The sequence below is a fragment of the Sus scrofa genome, chromosome 10 (genome assembly GCF_000003025.6).
Source record: "Sus scrofa isolate TJ Tabasco breed Duroc chromosome 10, Sscrofa11.1, whole genome shotgun sequence".
In the NCBI taxonomy this organism is placed as follows: domain Eukaryota; kingdom Metazoa; phylum Chordata; class Mammalia; order Artiodactyla; family Suidae; genus Sus; species Sus scrofa.
In genome coordinates this window covers 63,626,874-63,642,024 of record NC_010452.4, presented here as the reverse complement: position 1 = coordinate 63,642,024, position 15,151 = coordinate 63,626,874, and the positions used below count along the sequence as shown (strand labels likewise).

At 49.0% G+C, this 15,151-nt stretch overlaps 2 protein-coding genes and 1 long non-coding RNA gene across 4 annotated transcripts in view; 2 read left to right on the top strand and 1 right to left on the bottom strand.

The window, feature by feature from the left end:
- ITIH2 (inter-alpha-trypsin inhibitor heavy chain 2) overlaps positions 1–6,819 on the top strand; it is a 36,995-nt gene extending 30,176 nt beyond the window's left edge. Inside the window, 7 exon segments of the mRNA NM_213903.1 lie at positions 1,564–1,677; positions 2,442–2,640; positions 3,569–3,721; positions 3,724–3,740; positions 5,146–5,228; positions 5,231–5,256; positions 6,508–6,819. Coding sequence (NP_999068.1) covers positions 1,564–1,677; positions 2,442–2,640; positions 3,569–3,721; positions 3,724–3,740; positions 5,146–5,228; positions 5,231–5,256; positions 6,508–6,655 — 740 coding nt within the window. The 3' untranslated portion in view covers positions 6,656–6,819.
- The window catches only part of KIN (Kin17 DNA and RNA binding protein), a 35,233-nt gene continuing 27,262 nt past the window's right edge, over positions 7,181–15,151 (bottom strand). The window contains exon 13 of one of the 2 annotated variants that reach the window (XM_021065001.1): positions 7,181–7,322. In XM_021065001.1, coding sequence (XP_020920660.1) covers positions 7,317–7,322 — 6 coding nt within the window. In that variant the 3' untranslated portion in view covers positions 7,181–7,316. Of the gene's footprint in view, positions 7,323–12,739; positions 13,087–15,151 lie in introns of those variants that run through there. The other variant, XM_021065000.1, reaches the window with a different exon arrangement.
- LOC110255718 lies at positions 7,329–8,137 on the top strand. Its single transcript, XR_002336419.1, has 2 exons — positions 7,329–7,431; positions 7,981–8,137. It is a non-coding gene; the product is annotated as an uncharacterized LOC110255718 (long non-coding RNA).

The following is a 15,151-nucleotide window of genomic DNA, read 5'->3' as shown; positions in this document are numbered from 1 at the left end:
ACTAGTTGATTGTTTGTTTGTTTTTTTGTTTTTTGTCTTTTTGCCATTTTTTAGGCCGCTCCCGCGGCATATGGAGGTTCCCAGGCTAGGGGTTGAATCGGAGCTATAGCCACCGGCCTACGCCAGAGCCACAGTGTTGCTGTGAGCTGCGGTGTAGGTTGGAGATGCAGCTCGGATCTGGCATTACTGTGGCTGTGGTGTAGGCTGGCAGTGTAGCTGATGTGACCCCTAGCCTGGGAACCTCCATATGCTGTGGGTGTGGCCCTAAAGGGGGGGGGACAGAATAAAATCTCTCTCTGTCCTGTGTCTTTTATCTTCCCGTCTCCTCCCCCCTCCAAGGCTTAGGACGAAGGCCTTTTTCCCTGCTTGGGTGGAATCGCTGGTCCTTTCGTCTTCGTTCCTGGAGTGTTGTGCTTGGGCCGCTTTTCTATCATCTACTTAAAGTCTATCTCGTGTTAGTGGTTTGTGTCTGCCTTCATGAAAGAAAGAAATGACAACACTCCATTAAAGGAAAAAGCTATTCATGACGTTTGTTTAAGCGCAGTGAAGAAGATTTCATTCCGGGGTCGCAGGGCCCACCTCGAGGGGTATCGCTGTGGGGGAGAGAGACTGGACTGGATGCTGAACACACCGTGGGAAAATGGGAATTTAGAGATTAAAAAATAGGCTTAGGAATTCCCGTTGTGGCTCAGCAGGTTAAGAACCCCAGTAGTATCCATGAGGATTCGGGTTCGATCCCTGGTCCTGATCCGTGGGGTAAGGATCCGGCATTGCCTTGAGCTGTGGTGTAGCTTGCAGATGAGGCTCGGATCTGGTGTTGCTGTGGCTGTGGTGTAGGCTGGCAGCTGCAGCTCCAATTAGCGCCCTAGCCTGGGAACCTCCATATGCAGAGGGTGTGGTTCTAAAAAGACAAACAAACAAACAACAACAACAGCAAAACCAGGCTGGGGTCGGAGATGGACGATTACTAAGAGGAAACATCACTGGTAGCGGGGGTTCTGGTTAAACTGACCTAACAGGATCCTTTTTTTTTTTTTTTTCTTTCTACAGCCAGACCTGCAGCTTATGGAAGTTCCCAGGCTTGAGGTTGAATTGGAGCTGCAGATGCTGGCCTACACCACGGCCAGAGCAATTTGGGATCCAAGCCTCATCTGTGACCTACACCACAGCTCAAGGCAACACCAGATCCTTCACCCACTGAGTGAGGCCAGGGATGGAACCTGAGTCCTTGTGGATGCCGGTGAGGTTCATTGCTGCTGAGCTGCAACAGGAACTCCTCCTTATGCGCCTCCTTATATCTTTTTAATTCATTTTTCTCTCTAGCCTAGAACGTATATGAGTGTACGCGACTTTAGTAAAATACCTTGAACTCTGGCAGCTCTATGAGGAAGGGACAGTAGGTGTGACCAGTTGGTCTCCAGTGCCTGGAACAGCACCTGGCATATAGTAGAAGCACAATAAACATTCTTCCTTGTGAAATTGAAGTTGTTTGGCAGTAAGATGCTGTTCAAATTAATCTTCCTCTCTATGTCTTGGTTTGTTTCTATTTTCTTTATTTTCCAGTCGAAAATGACCCGCACTTCATCATATACCTACCCAAAAGCCAACAGAATATTTGTTTCAATATTGACTCAGAACCTGGAAAAATCCTCAACCTTGTTTCTGATCCAGAATCAGGTAAAATGAAAAGTTCATATATTTGAATTAGATTAATAAATCATGGTCATGCTTCACAGTCACTACATGGGATTTCTTTCCCACTTTATTTTTTTTTGTCTTTTTTTTTGTTGTTGTTGTTGTTGCTATTTCTTGGGCCGCTCCCGCGGCATATGGAGGTTCCCAGGCTAGGGGTTGAATCGGAGCTGTAGCCACCGGCCTACGGCAGAGCCACAGCAACGCGGGATCCGAGCCGCGTCTGCAACCTACACCACAGCTCACGGCAACGCCGGATCCTTAACCCACTGAGCAAGGGCAGGGACCGAACCCGCAACCTCATGGTTCCTAGTCGGATTCGTTAACCACTGCGCCACGACGGGAATGCCTTCTTTCCCACTTTAATATAATTATATCTAATTCTATTATATATAATTCTAGTTATATCTAATTATATATATATTTCAGACTAGATTTTTCAAACTCGGATAGTGAGAAATGAATTATAAATATCTTCCTGAATGTTTGAACTATTATATATTATAGATAGAATTCTCTCTCTGAGTATAAATTAGCAGAACGGATTGTGCCGTAATGAATTTATCCTATCATAAAACACAGTTATAAAGTGAGGATTACAAAGGAAAACGTGGAATGTGAATTCTGAAGCAAAATAAAGGAATAATTTTCCCATGTTGTCAGTGTTTAGAAATTTGAATTATGGTGTCCACACGTGCCAAAAAAACAGCACACGGGAGAGAAAAAAACATTTTTTGTTTCCCCTGCAGGGATTGTGATCAATGGACAGCTCATCAGTGCCAAGAAACTCAAGGACGGGAAACTAAGCACCTATTTTGGAAAAATAGGGTTTTATTTCCAACACGAAGACGTGAAAGTCGAAATCAGCACCGAGACCATCTCCCTGAGCCGGGGCTCCCGAGTTTCCGTCTTGTCCTGGTCCGACTCAGCTCGCGTCCTTAATCAGAGGCAAGCACCGTTTTTCCATCCAGATTCAGGGAAGTCCCACAAATCCCGACATCCGGGATGCAGACAGAGCATGCCAACCCATCCTTCAACGTGTGAGCAGGTGGAGCTTCAGAAACGTTTTGGTCCCTCCTCCGCTGTTCCTGGCAGTGGAGTTCCTGTGTTTTGGTCCCCATGGGTCTCAGCGCCAGCCTGGCGCCTGGCATACACTGGGTACTGACAGGAACATGACGGACCCGTGAATGAACCCATCGGCTGAGATCCAGCCAGCTCTGTCAGCCTGGGCGCGGAAACGCTGCCGATTGTGGCCACTGTGAATATCTCTTCATCGCTGATGTGGAAGCACGTCCATTGACGGGATTTCAGAGCTGGGGGTTCAGTGCGCATTGTCTGGCTGGAACGTTGTGAAGCTCTTAGAAAACAGGGGAGCGTTGTAGGTGTTCCTTTCATGGCTCAGTGGCTAATGAACCCAACTAGTATCCATGAGGACTTGAGTCCAATCCCTGGCCTTGCTCAGTGGGTTAAGGATCCGGCGTTGCCATGAGCTGTGGTGTATGTAGGTCGCAGACGTGGCTCGGATCCTGTGTTGCTGTGGCTGTGGTGTAGGCTGGTGGCTACAGCTCCAATTCAACCTCCATGTGAACCTCCATATGCCACAGCTGCGGCCCTAAAATGAAAGAGAGAGAGAAAGGAAAGACGGAAGGAAGGAAGGAAAGAAAGAAAAAGAAAGAAAGAAAAAGAAAGAAAGAGAGAGAGAGAGAGGAGGGAGGGAGGGAGAGAAAAAGAAAGGAAGGAAGGAAAGAGAGAAAAAAAAGAAAACAGGGGGCATTGTGCTGGGCGGAATGGGGAGTCGTATTAGGGGTGGGAGAGGAAGGACCTTCCAGAAAGAGTCTGTCCTGGAGCCGTGAATTCCATTTTGACTCCCCACTAGGGTTCACATCTCGGTGAAGAAAGAGAAAACGGTGACTGTGACTCTGGACCAAGAGGTGTCCTTCTCCGTCTTGCTTCATCGCGTTTGGAAGAAGCATCCGATCAATGTCGACTTTTTGGGGATCTACATCCCCCCCACGACCAAGTTTTCTCCAAGGCACACGGGCTGATAGGTAAAGTGTCAGCCTAGGTAAAGTGTCAGCAGGTGCCACACCTGCCTAAAGGGTCCGGCAGGTGTGGGACCGACCGTCCCAGGTCTTGAGCAGCTTTGGTGGTTAGAACGTGGGAAGGTGGCAGGTGTGGACCAGAGTTCAGGGAAGACCCACGCTCTGTGCCTGGGTCTTAATTTACCGTTTCCTGTGGCTCATGGTTTGCACATCTCGCCGGGTGGGGCCCCTGGATGAGGGCTGGGTTTGGATCAGGAACCAGCAGCAGGAGCAAGAGATGAACCACCAGTTCAGGCCAGAGCCTTTAGTGGGGTTGCTGTGGGAAAGACAAGCCAGAGCAGGTGGTTGGGGTTGGCCGGCTTGAATAATTTCAGCAGGCTTTGGGCTACGGGCTGCTCCTTGCATGCTGGGGCCCTGGCCCCTTCTGCGGTGTGCAGGCCAGACAGAGGAGGTCTGGCTCTGGGTTGGTTCGTTTGCTCCTGGCTGAGTCCTTTGCTGTCTTTCAGAATTGGCTTCCCTAGGAGGGGCAGTCTCTCCCCAGACAGGGCTCTTAAGGTGTCAAAACATTATACTCTACAGAAAACAGGGGGCTCCCATTGTGGCTCAGTAGTAATGAACCCATCTAGCATCTGTGAGGATGCGGGTTTGATACCTGGTCCCACTCAGTGGGTTAAAGATCGGTGTTGCCACCGTGAGCTGTGGTGCAGGTTGCAGACACGACTCAGATCCTGGATTGCTCTGGCTGTGGTGTAGGCTGCAGCTCTGATTCAACCCCTAGCCTGGCGACTTCCACATGCTGTGGGTGCGGCCCTAAAAGACAACAAAATGTAGAAAATCAAAAACGTGATTCACACAACCCAACACAGCCGTGCCGAGGGCAACTCAGTGAAGCCATTGCCGGGACGATTTGCTCCTCGACAGGGTTCCCAGAGCTGGGATTTTGTCACCAGCCGGGCAGACGGAGAGAAGGGATGGATACAGTTCAGGTTTTATGCTGAGGATTTTTTGCCAGCAGAAGAGAAGTGAGCTGGTTTAGGAAGTCTGGTAACAGGCAGGGCCTCAGGTCACCCTTCCCCACTTTTTAAGGATCAGCTGCATTTTAAGCCTCTATGGGATCACAAACAAACCCCGTTTCCACGATCTGAGCTGTGTTCCCAGGGGCTCACCTTCTCTCCCGCCACCAGGGCGTCTGGTTTTGCGCAGGGGCCAGTAGATCTGCCGCCTGTGTCAAATGACCACAGGGTGAGCCGCGTGGATTCGCCCTCAGGAAAGACCGTTCCCCCACCTGCATCCCTTTTCCTCTCAATGTCTTTCTACCCCAGAAAGTCTGGCCAGGGGACCAAAGCACATGGCCAGCCTGCCTTTGTCTTCCCTGGGTCACATAAATGAGTGTCGGGGCTTGGTTTCATAGGCCAGTTCATGCATGAGCCGGAGATACGCATTTTCAACGAGCGACCAGGAAAGGACCTGGAGAAGCCAGAGGCCAGCATGGAAGTAAGGGACAGACGCTGGTTGTCACCAGGTAGGTCTTGGGGCTTGCTAGAGAAAGAGTGCATATTTTCACACGCGCCTCGAGCTTTCTTCCTGAGTCTTTACACTGGAGACGTGTTTGTGTGTGATCCACCGCAAACACGTTGAGGTAGATTTTCTTACATGAACCTTGTCCACCTGCTTCATTTTGAAGTGAGATCTCAGAAGACACGTGTAAAGCGTTCTAAGCGTAAAACGCCTTGGACATCTTTTCTTATTTTCTCCCAGGCTCTTGCAGGTGTCTCCCCACCCCGTCCCCCTCCCCTGGCAAATTTGGCCCTCCGGAATGCAGAAAATGCATTCCGGTATCGCTTCAGGCACTTCTGGCCTTTTAAGAGTTTTTGCAAAGCAGCCACTTTGCTGGATGAGCAGTGACTGTCTTTGCCTGAAAGGTCACGGGCTGCCACGTGCTTAGTTAAACCGCAGCCTTACAATAGAGAACCATGACATTAGAAGAATAAAGACCACCACGAAAACGGATTTGTGAACTAAAACCGTGGCCTCTTAGTGAGTATGGCTTACCTAGTCCAGGTTTCCTGGAGACCGGTGAGTTACCAGTGGGTGGCAGGAAGCATGTTTTAAAGTTGAAACGGTGAGTGCCGTTAATAAGGGCATAACGATTATCCGAGGTGGTTAACACAGATCGGCTATACCCACAGGACAAAAGCTAAGGCTCGGGCCCCAATTTCACCTGCTGCTAACACCTCGTGACCCCCAGCTGAAACCCAGGTGACCTGCGGGCAATGCCCAGGGGTACGTGTTTTAAAGCTCTTGCTGGCAGTACCCCTTACTACGTCTTTACCCTTAAAACCAAAGACATGAGTGTCTCAGAAGCTGCTGGCATTGCCCTTAAGCAGCACAGTCCCCCTCCAGTGAAGGTGGGGGCACCTCAGATTCATGCTGCAGGGAACTTGTGTGGCGAACCCTGAGCACGGGAGTTTTGTGCATTTGAAAGTTAATTTGCACCCTTACCTTTGCCGCCTTGCCTTTGCTGGAAGAGTCCATATGGGTCAGGCTCAGTAAAGGGTATTGAGTTTCTAGGGACACACGGCTTTTTCGCTGTCCTTCTAAACCAAGCCTCAGACTCTGATGTTTGCTATGACTTGGGGAACGGGGATGGGGGGGCAGGTATGGAGCAAGAAGGGGTGCAGAAAACAGCAAGGGAGAGGGTGTCTGCTTTCCAGAGCCGCAGGCGGGCCCGGCCTGGCCTGTGACCTAACCCCGCCCGCCGCTGTCCTTGCAGGGGCCTGCAGAAGGACTACCGGACAGACGGAGTGTTTGGGACAGATGTGCCTTGCTGGTTTGTGCACAACAGCGGGAAAGGCTTCATCGATGGACATTACAAGGATTACTTGGTGCCTCTGCTCTACAGCTTTCTCAAGCGGCCTTAAACATTCCTAAGTGGCACGGGGGAGTTCCCTGGTGGCTTAGCAGGTTAAGGATCCAGCGCTGTCACTGCTGTGGCTTGGGTTCGATCCCTGGTCTGGGATGCAGGCAAAAAAAAAAGTTTATAATTTGGGAAATTCTGTGTATAAATATACCTTTTTTTCCCTGTCCCCTTGGTGGTCATTCTTGAGTTTGAATAAACAAAAGCTCACCAGATATCATGGGGGTGGACAACCCCTGTGAACACACCTGAAGAAAATGCTTTGCAAAGAAGCCTTAGGACTTTGCTGCGGTGTTTTTTTTTTTTTTTTTGTCTTTTTGCTATTTCTTGGGCCACTCCCGCGGCATATGGAGGTTCCCAGGCTAGGGGTGAATCGGAGCTGTAGCCACCGGCCTACGCCAGAGCCACAGCAACTCGGGATCCGAGCCGCGTCTGCAACCTACACCACAGCTCACGGCAACGCCAGAACCTTGACCCACTGAGCAAGGGCAGGGACCGAACCCGCAACCTCATGGTTCCTAGTCGGATTCGTTAACCACTGCGCCACGACGGGAACTCCTGCTGCGTTTTCAGATGCTGAGGTGTGTCAGTCAGGTGGCGTGGAGGAAGGCGAGTCAGGATTTGGCGTCTGCTGTGATGACATCACTACCGTGAGGGTCAGGTCCTCAACTCTGCAACAGAATATGCAGTTTAGGGTGTCGGTTACATGGGGAGTTCACCTCTGAGAAGGTGGTTGGGTGAACTTGGAATTAGAACACGGCAGTCGTCTGATCCTGAGAGGTTTGTAACTATATATACTTAAAGCCCTGTCACCCTCTGTAGAGACGGCCTTGCCGAGGGAGCTGGGGTGGCCCATTATGCTTAGCCAAACTTCTCTTTTTTTTTGCCTTTCTCTAAGGCCACACCTGAGGCATATGGAGGTTCCCAGGCTCGGGGTCTAATGGGAGCTGTCACCACTGGCCCGTGCCAGAGCCACAGCAACACCAGATCCAAGCCAAGTCTGTGACCTGCAACACAGCTCACGGCAACGCCGGGTCCTTAACCCACTGAGCGAGGCCAGGGATCGAACCCGCAACCTCATGCTTCCTAGGCGGATTCCTTAACCACTGAGCCATGATGGGAACTCCCCAAACGTCTCTCCTTAGTGTGGGCCTCAGAGACCCTTTTTAGTCCAAGAGGCCTGTGTTAGTCAGGATCCTCCCGAGAAGCAGAACCTAGAGGATAGTTGCGTCCTCCCCACAGACACACGCGCATGTGCAGGTGATCCTTGAACAACCCGGGCTCAGGGTCCTCAAAACCCCCCACAGGTAAACATCCCTCTCTCAAAAGCAGAGGAACTGGCAGATGACTCCCGCAGGCGAGGAAGCGGAGTTGGGAACGAGTCAGGACTCCAGTCCTGGTTCTTTTGATTCCACCTATGGTGACCTCTGATCAAACACGAAGTTTTCCTCACACGGAGTTAATTTAAAGATCCGTAAAATGAAAATAAAGGTACTTGTTTGTTTGTTTAAACCCATGTAGAAATGGACTGCGCTGTTTAGACCCGTGTTGTTGAAGGGTCGGCAGCACACATGGGAAGAGATAGGCTCTAAGGAGTTGACTCCGTGATGACAGAGGCTGGTGCAAGTCTGACCGATTATCCTTCTGTCTTTCTTTTGCCTATAAGTTCCTTTAACTCCATTCTGGAAATGCATCTATGCTCAAAGGCCAAAGAGATAGAATTGCGCTTTAGCAAAAAAAGGAAAAGTACATTCTTATGAATTTTTCTCTCATGATTTGGTAAAAATCATGTTTCATCTTATTTTTAAATGAAAAAAAATTTTTTTTGTCTTTTTTGGCAATACCTGTGGCGTATGGAGGTTCCCAGGCTAGGGATCCAGTCAGAGCTGTAGCTGCCAACCTATGCCAGAGCCACAGCAATGCAGGATCCAAGCTGCGTCTTTGACCTACACCACAGTTCATGGCAGCGCCATATCTTTAACCCACTGAGCAAGGCCAGGGATCGAACCCGTAACCTCATGGTTCCTAGTCGGATTTGTTAACTGCTGCGCCACGATGGGAACTCCCCCTGTGACTCCATTTCACCAGAGTAGGAACTGAGGTATATGCTGGCATCAGTTAATGGTCTCTCACTGAAGTAGAGCAAAGTCAGGGCTGGTTTTTAAGTGGCTACTCTAATTAGCAAAAACTTCTCTTGGCCAATCACTTCATTTAAATATCAATTCGCTGAAAGTGGTCATTCCCCCACAACACCCATGTGGGTCTATACCTGCTTCTCACTCTTAAATCTCCAGCATCTATTCCAAGAGCTTACTTGCAATAGATGCTGGACACACTCAGTAGATGCTTGTTGAATAAATGTACTCAAATATGTCAGGAGTTCCTGCCGTGGCGCAGTAGAAACGAATCCAACTAGGAACCATGAGGTTTCAGGTTCAATCCCCGGCCTCATTCAGTGGGTAAAGGATCCGGCGTTGCTGTGAGCTCTGGTGTAGGTTGCAGACATGGCTCGAATCTAGTGTTGCTGTGTCTGAGCTATAGGCCGGCAGCTGCAGCTCTGATTCGACCCCTAGCCTGGGAACCTCCATGTGCGGCAGGTGTGGCCCTAAAAAAAAAAAAAAAAGTCGGCAAAACCTGACAGGGGAAATGAGTGAATAAGGCATGGATCCAAGGGCATTCCTCATGAAGAAAACTTAAGGAATGGGTTCCCAGGACATCAATGCCAATAATTTGATATGACCTCAAGCGAGTTGGTGAAAAAGAATAGCTTTCCAAAAACTGAGAAGCCACAGACTAGGAGAAGGTATGTACAAATGATGAATCTGATAGACTGTCATGCAGGAGTTCCCTGGTGGCTCAGCAGATTAAGGATCTGGCATTGTCACTGCTGTGGCGGAGGTTTGATCTCTGGCCTGGGAACTTGTGCATGTCATGGGTGTGGCCAAAAAAAAAAAAAGGACTGTCATCCTAAAGACCCAATGAACTCTTAAAACTCAACAGTCAGGAAGTGAATGACCCAACCAAAAATGGACAGAAGACTTGTGTAAACATCTCACCAAAGGAGATACGCAGAAGGCAGACAAACATAGGGAAAGATGCTCAACATCCCATGTCATTAGAGATTATGAATTAAAACAGGATGCTACTACGCACCTGTTAGAATGGCCAAAATCAAGACAATACCAAATGCTGGTGAAGATGTGGAGACACAGGAACTCTCATTCGTCCCTCATAGGATTACAGAAGGGAACAGCCTCTTTGGAAGTCACTCTTAGCATTTGATCCAGCAATCACACTCCTTGGTATTTACCCAAAGGAGTTGAAAACGTATGTCCAGACAAAAAGCTACACGTGGATGTTTACAGCAGCTTTACTCATGGTTGACAAAACCTGGGCGCCACCGAGATGTCACACATGGATAAATGAATTGTGGTTTATCCAGATGATGTGATATTGTTCAGCACTAAGAAGAAAGGAGCCATCCAGCCATGAAAGGACACATGGAGGAAACTTAAGTGAGAAGGGCCAACTCCGCAGACAGTAGAAAGACACATGGCGTGAGGCGGGCTGAGTAGAGGGATTCTGAGACCGAGGAACCTACTTTCCATGACACTATAATGGTGCATGTATTTCATTATAATTTGTCCGCACCCACAGAATATAACACACCAGGAGTGAACCCTACTTAAGCTAAGGACTTTGAGTGACAATGATGCATCCATGTAGATTCGTCGGTTGTAACACGTGCCCCATCTGAAGGGGGTTGTTGACAGTGGGAGAGGCTACTGGGGGAGGGGAGACAGGTGGTGCCCGGGAAAGCTCTGTCCAATCGGCTTAATTCTGCTGTGACCTTAAAACTGCTCTGAAAAACAAAGTCCATGTTTTTTTAAAAAGATTATAGCTTCTGATGCTTCAAAAAAAAATCAATATAAACTTGGTTTTAGGTGTCTGCAGTCACTTATCATAAACATACTGGCCTCTAAGAACTTACAGGAGGGGTTCCCATCATGGCACAGCGGAAATGAATCTGACTAGTAGCCACGAGGATGCAGGTTTGATCCCTGGCCTCGAACAGTGGGTTAAGGATCCAGTGTTGCCGTGAGCTGTGGTGTAGGTTGCAGACACGGCTCAGATCTGGTGTTGCTATGGCTGTGGTATAGGCCGGCACTGCAGCTCTGATGTGACCCCTAGCCTGGAAACCTCCATATGCCACAGGTATGGCCCTAAAAAAGACCAAAAAAAAAAAGAACTTATAGGAAAAAAGGTTCTATAGTCCAGAGTCGTACCTGTGTGCTTCAGGGTTTTTTCAATTCAGTTTAACTATGGTGATTTCAGGAAGATGCTGGAGGAAAGAATTACACGTGAGAGGTAAGGCTGAAACATTTTTTTCTACCAAGAAAACACTCAGCGGTTTACAGATTGGGGGCAGGCACGTGAAATCTGTCACTTCCTTTCTCCACTCAGTCAGGGAGCACGAGGGGAGGCTCCCGACCGACGTGCCGCAGGGCGGACTCGCGCCAGGCGGGTCACAGAGGCTGGCACCCTCCCCGCTACTGTCCACCGCGGTCCTCAAACACCTGCTACGTGCCGGCCTCACGAATGACACCCCACATGCGTTTTCTGTCGTTCTCACCACAACTCTGCCAGGACACATTATTTCTGACAATTCGTACATTAAAAACCTTAAATTCAAAAACATTAACTTTTCTGAGATGACACAGCTCGTGAACAGAACAGCCTAAATTCAACCCAAAGTCGGCCCAACTGCCAAACCCCCTCCTTCCCACATCACAGGGCTGTCAGGGTGTTTCAGAAACCCTTTGACTCAGCCCAGAACATTTTCTGTCAAGCTACTGACATCATCCTATTTCTTTGCTGCTGCTTCTATTTCCCTTTACCAGCAGATCCTCTCCCGCCTTCTGAAAACGGACTTATGCCCCCTCCCTGACTCCCGGTCCAAGAGGAATGGCCCGAGGGGCTGGCAAGCAACCCCAGCCTGGCCAGTGAGTGATATTCCGACCTTTCACTTGCCACGATTGGCCCAAGTGTGGACCCGCCAGGGTCAACCCCAGGGTTTCTGCCTGAAAGGTGACAGAGGGGGAGATGCCACCTGGAGCCTACAGATGCTGGCAGTCACCTTGCTGTTTCAGAGTGCCTGGGAATGAAGTGGCCCCGAAGCCAGAGAGGACGGGGACCCAGCCCAGACCAGGCTGCTCAGGGTCTGAGTCTCACTGGAAGCAAGGAGCCTCTCCTTCGTGAACCATAAACTGACTTTCCCCCCAAAGCAACTGTGGGGTGGGTTTCCTGTCTCCTGCATCCCAAAATAACAGACCGCCCCCCTCACTTAAAAATGCGTCATTCAGTGTTGCTGGGGGGATTGTAAAACCCTGTGGCCTTTTGGAACGTGGCCTGGCCGCTCCTCAGATGGTAAACACGGTGCAGGATGAGTTACGGTGACCCGGCGACTCCACACCTGGCCCCTGAAAACATACGTTCACGCGAAGTCTCGTAGGCGAGTGTTCACAGCAGCATTATTCACAACAGCCTCAAAGCGGAAACAACCCAGATGCCTATCTACTGGTGAAGAGTTTTAAAAACAGTGGTACATCCGTACGGTGGAATATTGTTCCATGAAAGGGAGTGAAGTAGGGACCCCACTACCACATGGATAAACCTCAAAAACATCAGGCCGGGGGAACGAGGCTGGGCTAAAAGACTGTGTTTACATGAGGGGCCCAAACAGGCAAGTCCCCGGAGGTGGAGAGCAGAGTGGGGGGTGCCCGGGCTGGGGGGCGTCGGAAGGACCATGTGTACAGGGCTGCTTTGATGAAAAGGTTCTGAAATTACACACTGTGATGGCTGCACAACTTTGTAAAGATTTAAAAAAACCACTGAAATGTCGATTTAAGTGGGGGAAATTATGTGATGTGTGAATTATAGCTCAGTAAAGCTGCTCTTCTATCTATACTTTGACTTTTTAAAATGTAATTACGTTTAGAGTTCAACTTTATGACTTTACTGATGAAAATATAAATTTAGAACACAGGAAAGATTTCCTCTAACTATATGATTCTAAACTTGTCTTATATAAAACACTTTACAATAATGTTCTTTTAATGAAGATAAAAAAATCATCAAGGAAATAGTACAAGGAGACAAAAAGAACAAGGACAAAATTACATAATTTGCCATTTCATGAGACATAATTAGATTTTTCTCTAAGTGTGGCTAAACAGCTATACAGTAATACTTAAATAAATCCATTTGTTTTATACAAAAGAAACACCCTAACACAGTAGAGTCTTGCAATGTCTTGGTAAACACCAATTTGATGCTTTAAGATTTTAATATCTTGTTAGCAAATTTTCAAACTCAGGCAAGTTTAGAAATGTCTTCATATTGAATTCCTTCAACTCTTCGTCCTTTTAAAGGGCCCTACAAATTAAAATAATTGAAGAAAAGGTGAAGAACACGCAGATACTTAAAGACAAGAGAAGGACATAGACTCCCGGATACAAATTTGCTTTTCCACATCCCTAAGACACCATCAAGGTAGCTAACAGTTCTCCACGTCTGTGAGTTCTTTTTTTTGCTTTTTCTAGGGCTGCACCTGAGGCATATGGAGGTTCCCAGGCTAGGGGTCTAATCAGAGCTGTAGCCACCAGCCTACACCACAGCCACAGCAACATGGGATCTGAGCCACATCTGCGACCTACACCACAGCTCATGGCAACGCCGATCCTTAACCCACTGAGCAAGGCCAGGGATCGACCCTGCAACCTCATGGTTCCTAGTCAGATTCGTTAACCACGGAGCCACAATGGGAACTCCCGTCTGTGAGTTCTTAAAAGTATTCTATGGCGTTCTCATCGGGAATTGGCCCTATTTCCTCCTCTGCCATAAGCGAAATCCTGTGGCAGAGACCTGCTAAGCTGGTCAGTGTCTCCCCTGCTTCCTGGAAGGCGTTAATTTCCAGGCCCCCAGCCTGGGTTAGGGGTGGCCGTGAGATGGAGCTCCGGCCCTCGGCAGGGAACAGAAGCGACGCAGGCCACTTCCCGGCCCAGGCCAGGCTACCCACCACGTGCATCGTGATGCTCTCCTGCCGAGGCCTGAAGCACACGGCCACCGCCACTGTCAAGGCCACACGTCGGAAGGATTCTGAGCTCACAAATTACTGTTAAGGCCAATCCCTGACCAAGAAGAGCCGTGCTGGGCTTTTCGACTGAGTAGCCAACACTACATGCCTCAAAAACATAATGGCTTAGCGGACCTATGAACTTCTTAACGAGAACACATAAAATGAGCCAGTTCATGCGCAATTTTTTGGAGAGAGTCTAAAACTTTCGTCAGACTCCTCAAGAAGTCTATTATCCCCCCACAGTCGAACTTACTGTACCAGAGAAAAGCTCTGTGTAGAGGTAAGGATACACGGCACAGCAGTTCACAGTTCTAAGAAGACCTCGGCAGGTAAGGGAAAGCTCACGTCGGACCTTCCTTCTAACCACAGCGCTGGGGTCATCTGCCCTCCGGTGCTGACCTGCCAGTGAGCTGGCAGTTCTAAGTCAACCAGCAATTTGACCTGAATGTCAGATGGCTCTAAATCAATCACTGATCTCTCCTACCTTCAATCTTATGGAAGGAAGGATGTTAAAAAAAAATTAGGGAGTTCCCCTCATGGCTCAGTGGTTAATGGACCCGAAAGGATCCACGAAGATGCAGGTTTGATCCCTGGCCTTGCTCTGGGGGTTCAGGATCCCGTGTTGCTGGGGCTGTGGTGTAGGCTGGCAGCTGCAGCTCCAATTCATTTCCTAACCTGGGAACCTTCATGTGCCTCAAGTGTGGCCCTAAAAAGCGAAAAAAAAAAAAAAAAAAATTGTCGGAGTCCCTGGTTTGGCACAGGGGTTAATGATCCGGCTTGTCTCCGTGGAGGCGCTGGTTCCACCCCTGGTCTGGCGCAGTGGGTTAAACATCTGTCGTTGCTGAAGCCGGGGTGTAAGTTGCAGCTGCAGCTTCGATTCAATCCCTGGCCCAGGAACTTCCATGTGCTGTGGTGCAGCGGAAAAGGAGAAAAAAAACTGCTTATCTCTGTGGCTTTTGCCCCCTTAATTTTGACTACACATTCCCACATTCCCCCTGGTGACACCACGGCAGACGGAGATTGAAACTAGGTATGAGGGAAAACTGGGATAGGAAACTGTACATACTATACACAATGTTATAAAATAGAGGACTGGGGAAAAACAGACCAAACTATTAATGCAGTGATGTTATCATTTGCCTGGGGGATTACGTGCAATTTTATTTTATTTTTTTTATTTTTGTCTTTCATCTTTTTGGGGCCGCACTCAAGGCACATGGAGGTTCCCAGGCTAGGGGTCTAATCCGAGCTGTAGCTGCCAGCCTACACCACAGCCACAGCAATGCCAGATCCAAGCCATGTCTGCGACCTACACCACAGCTCACAGCAGGGCCAGATCCTCAAGCCACTGAGCGAGGCCAG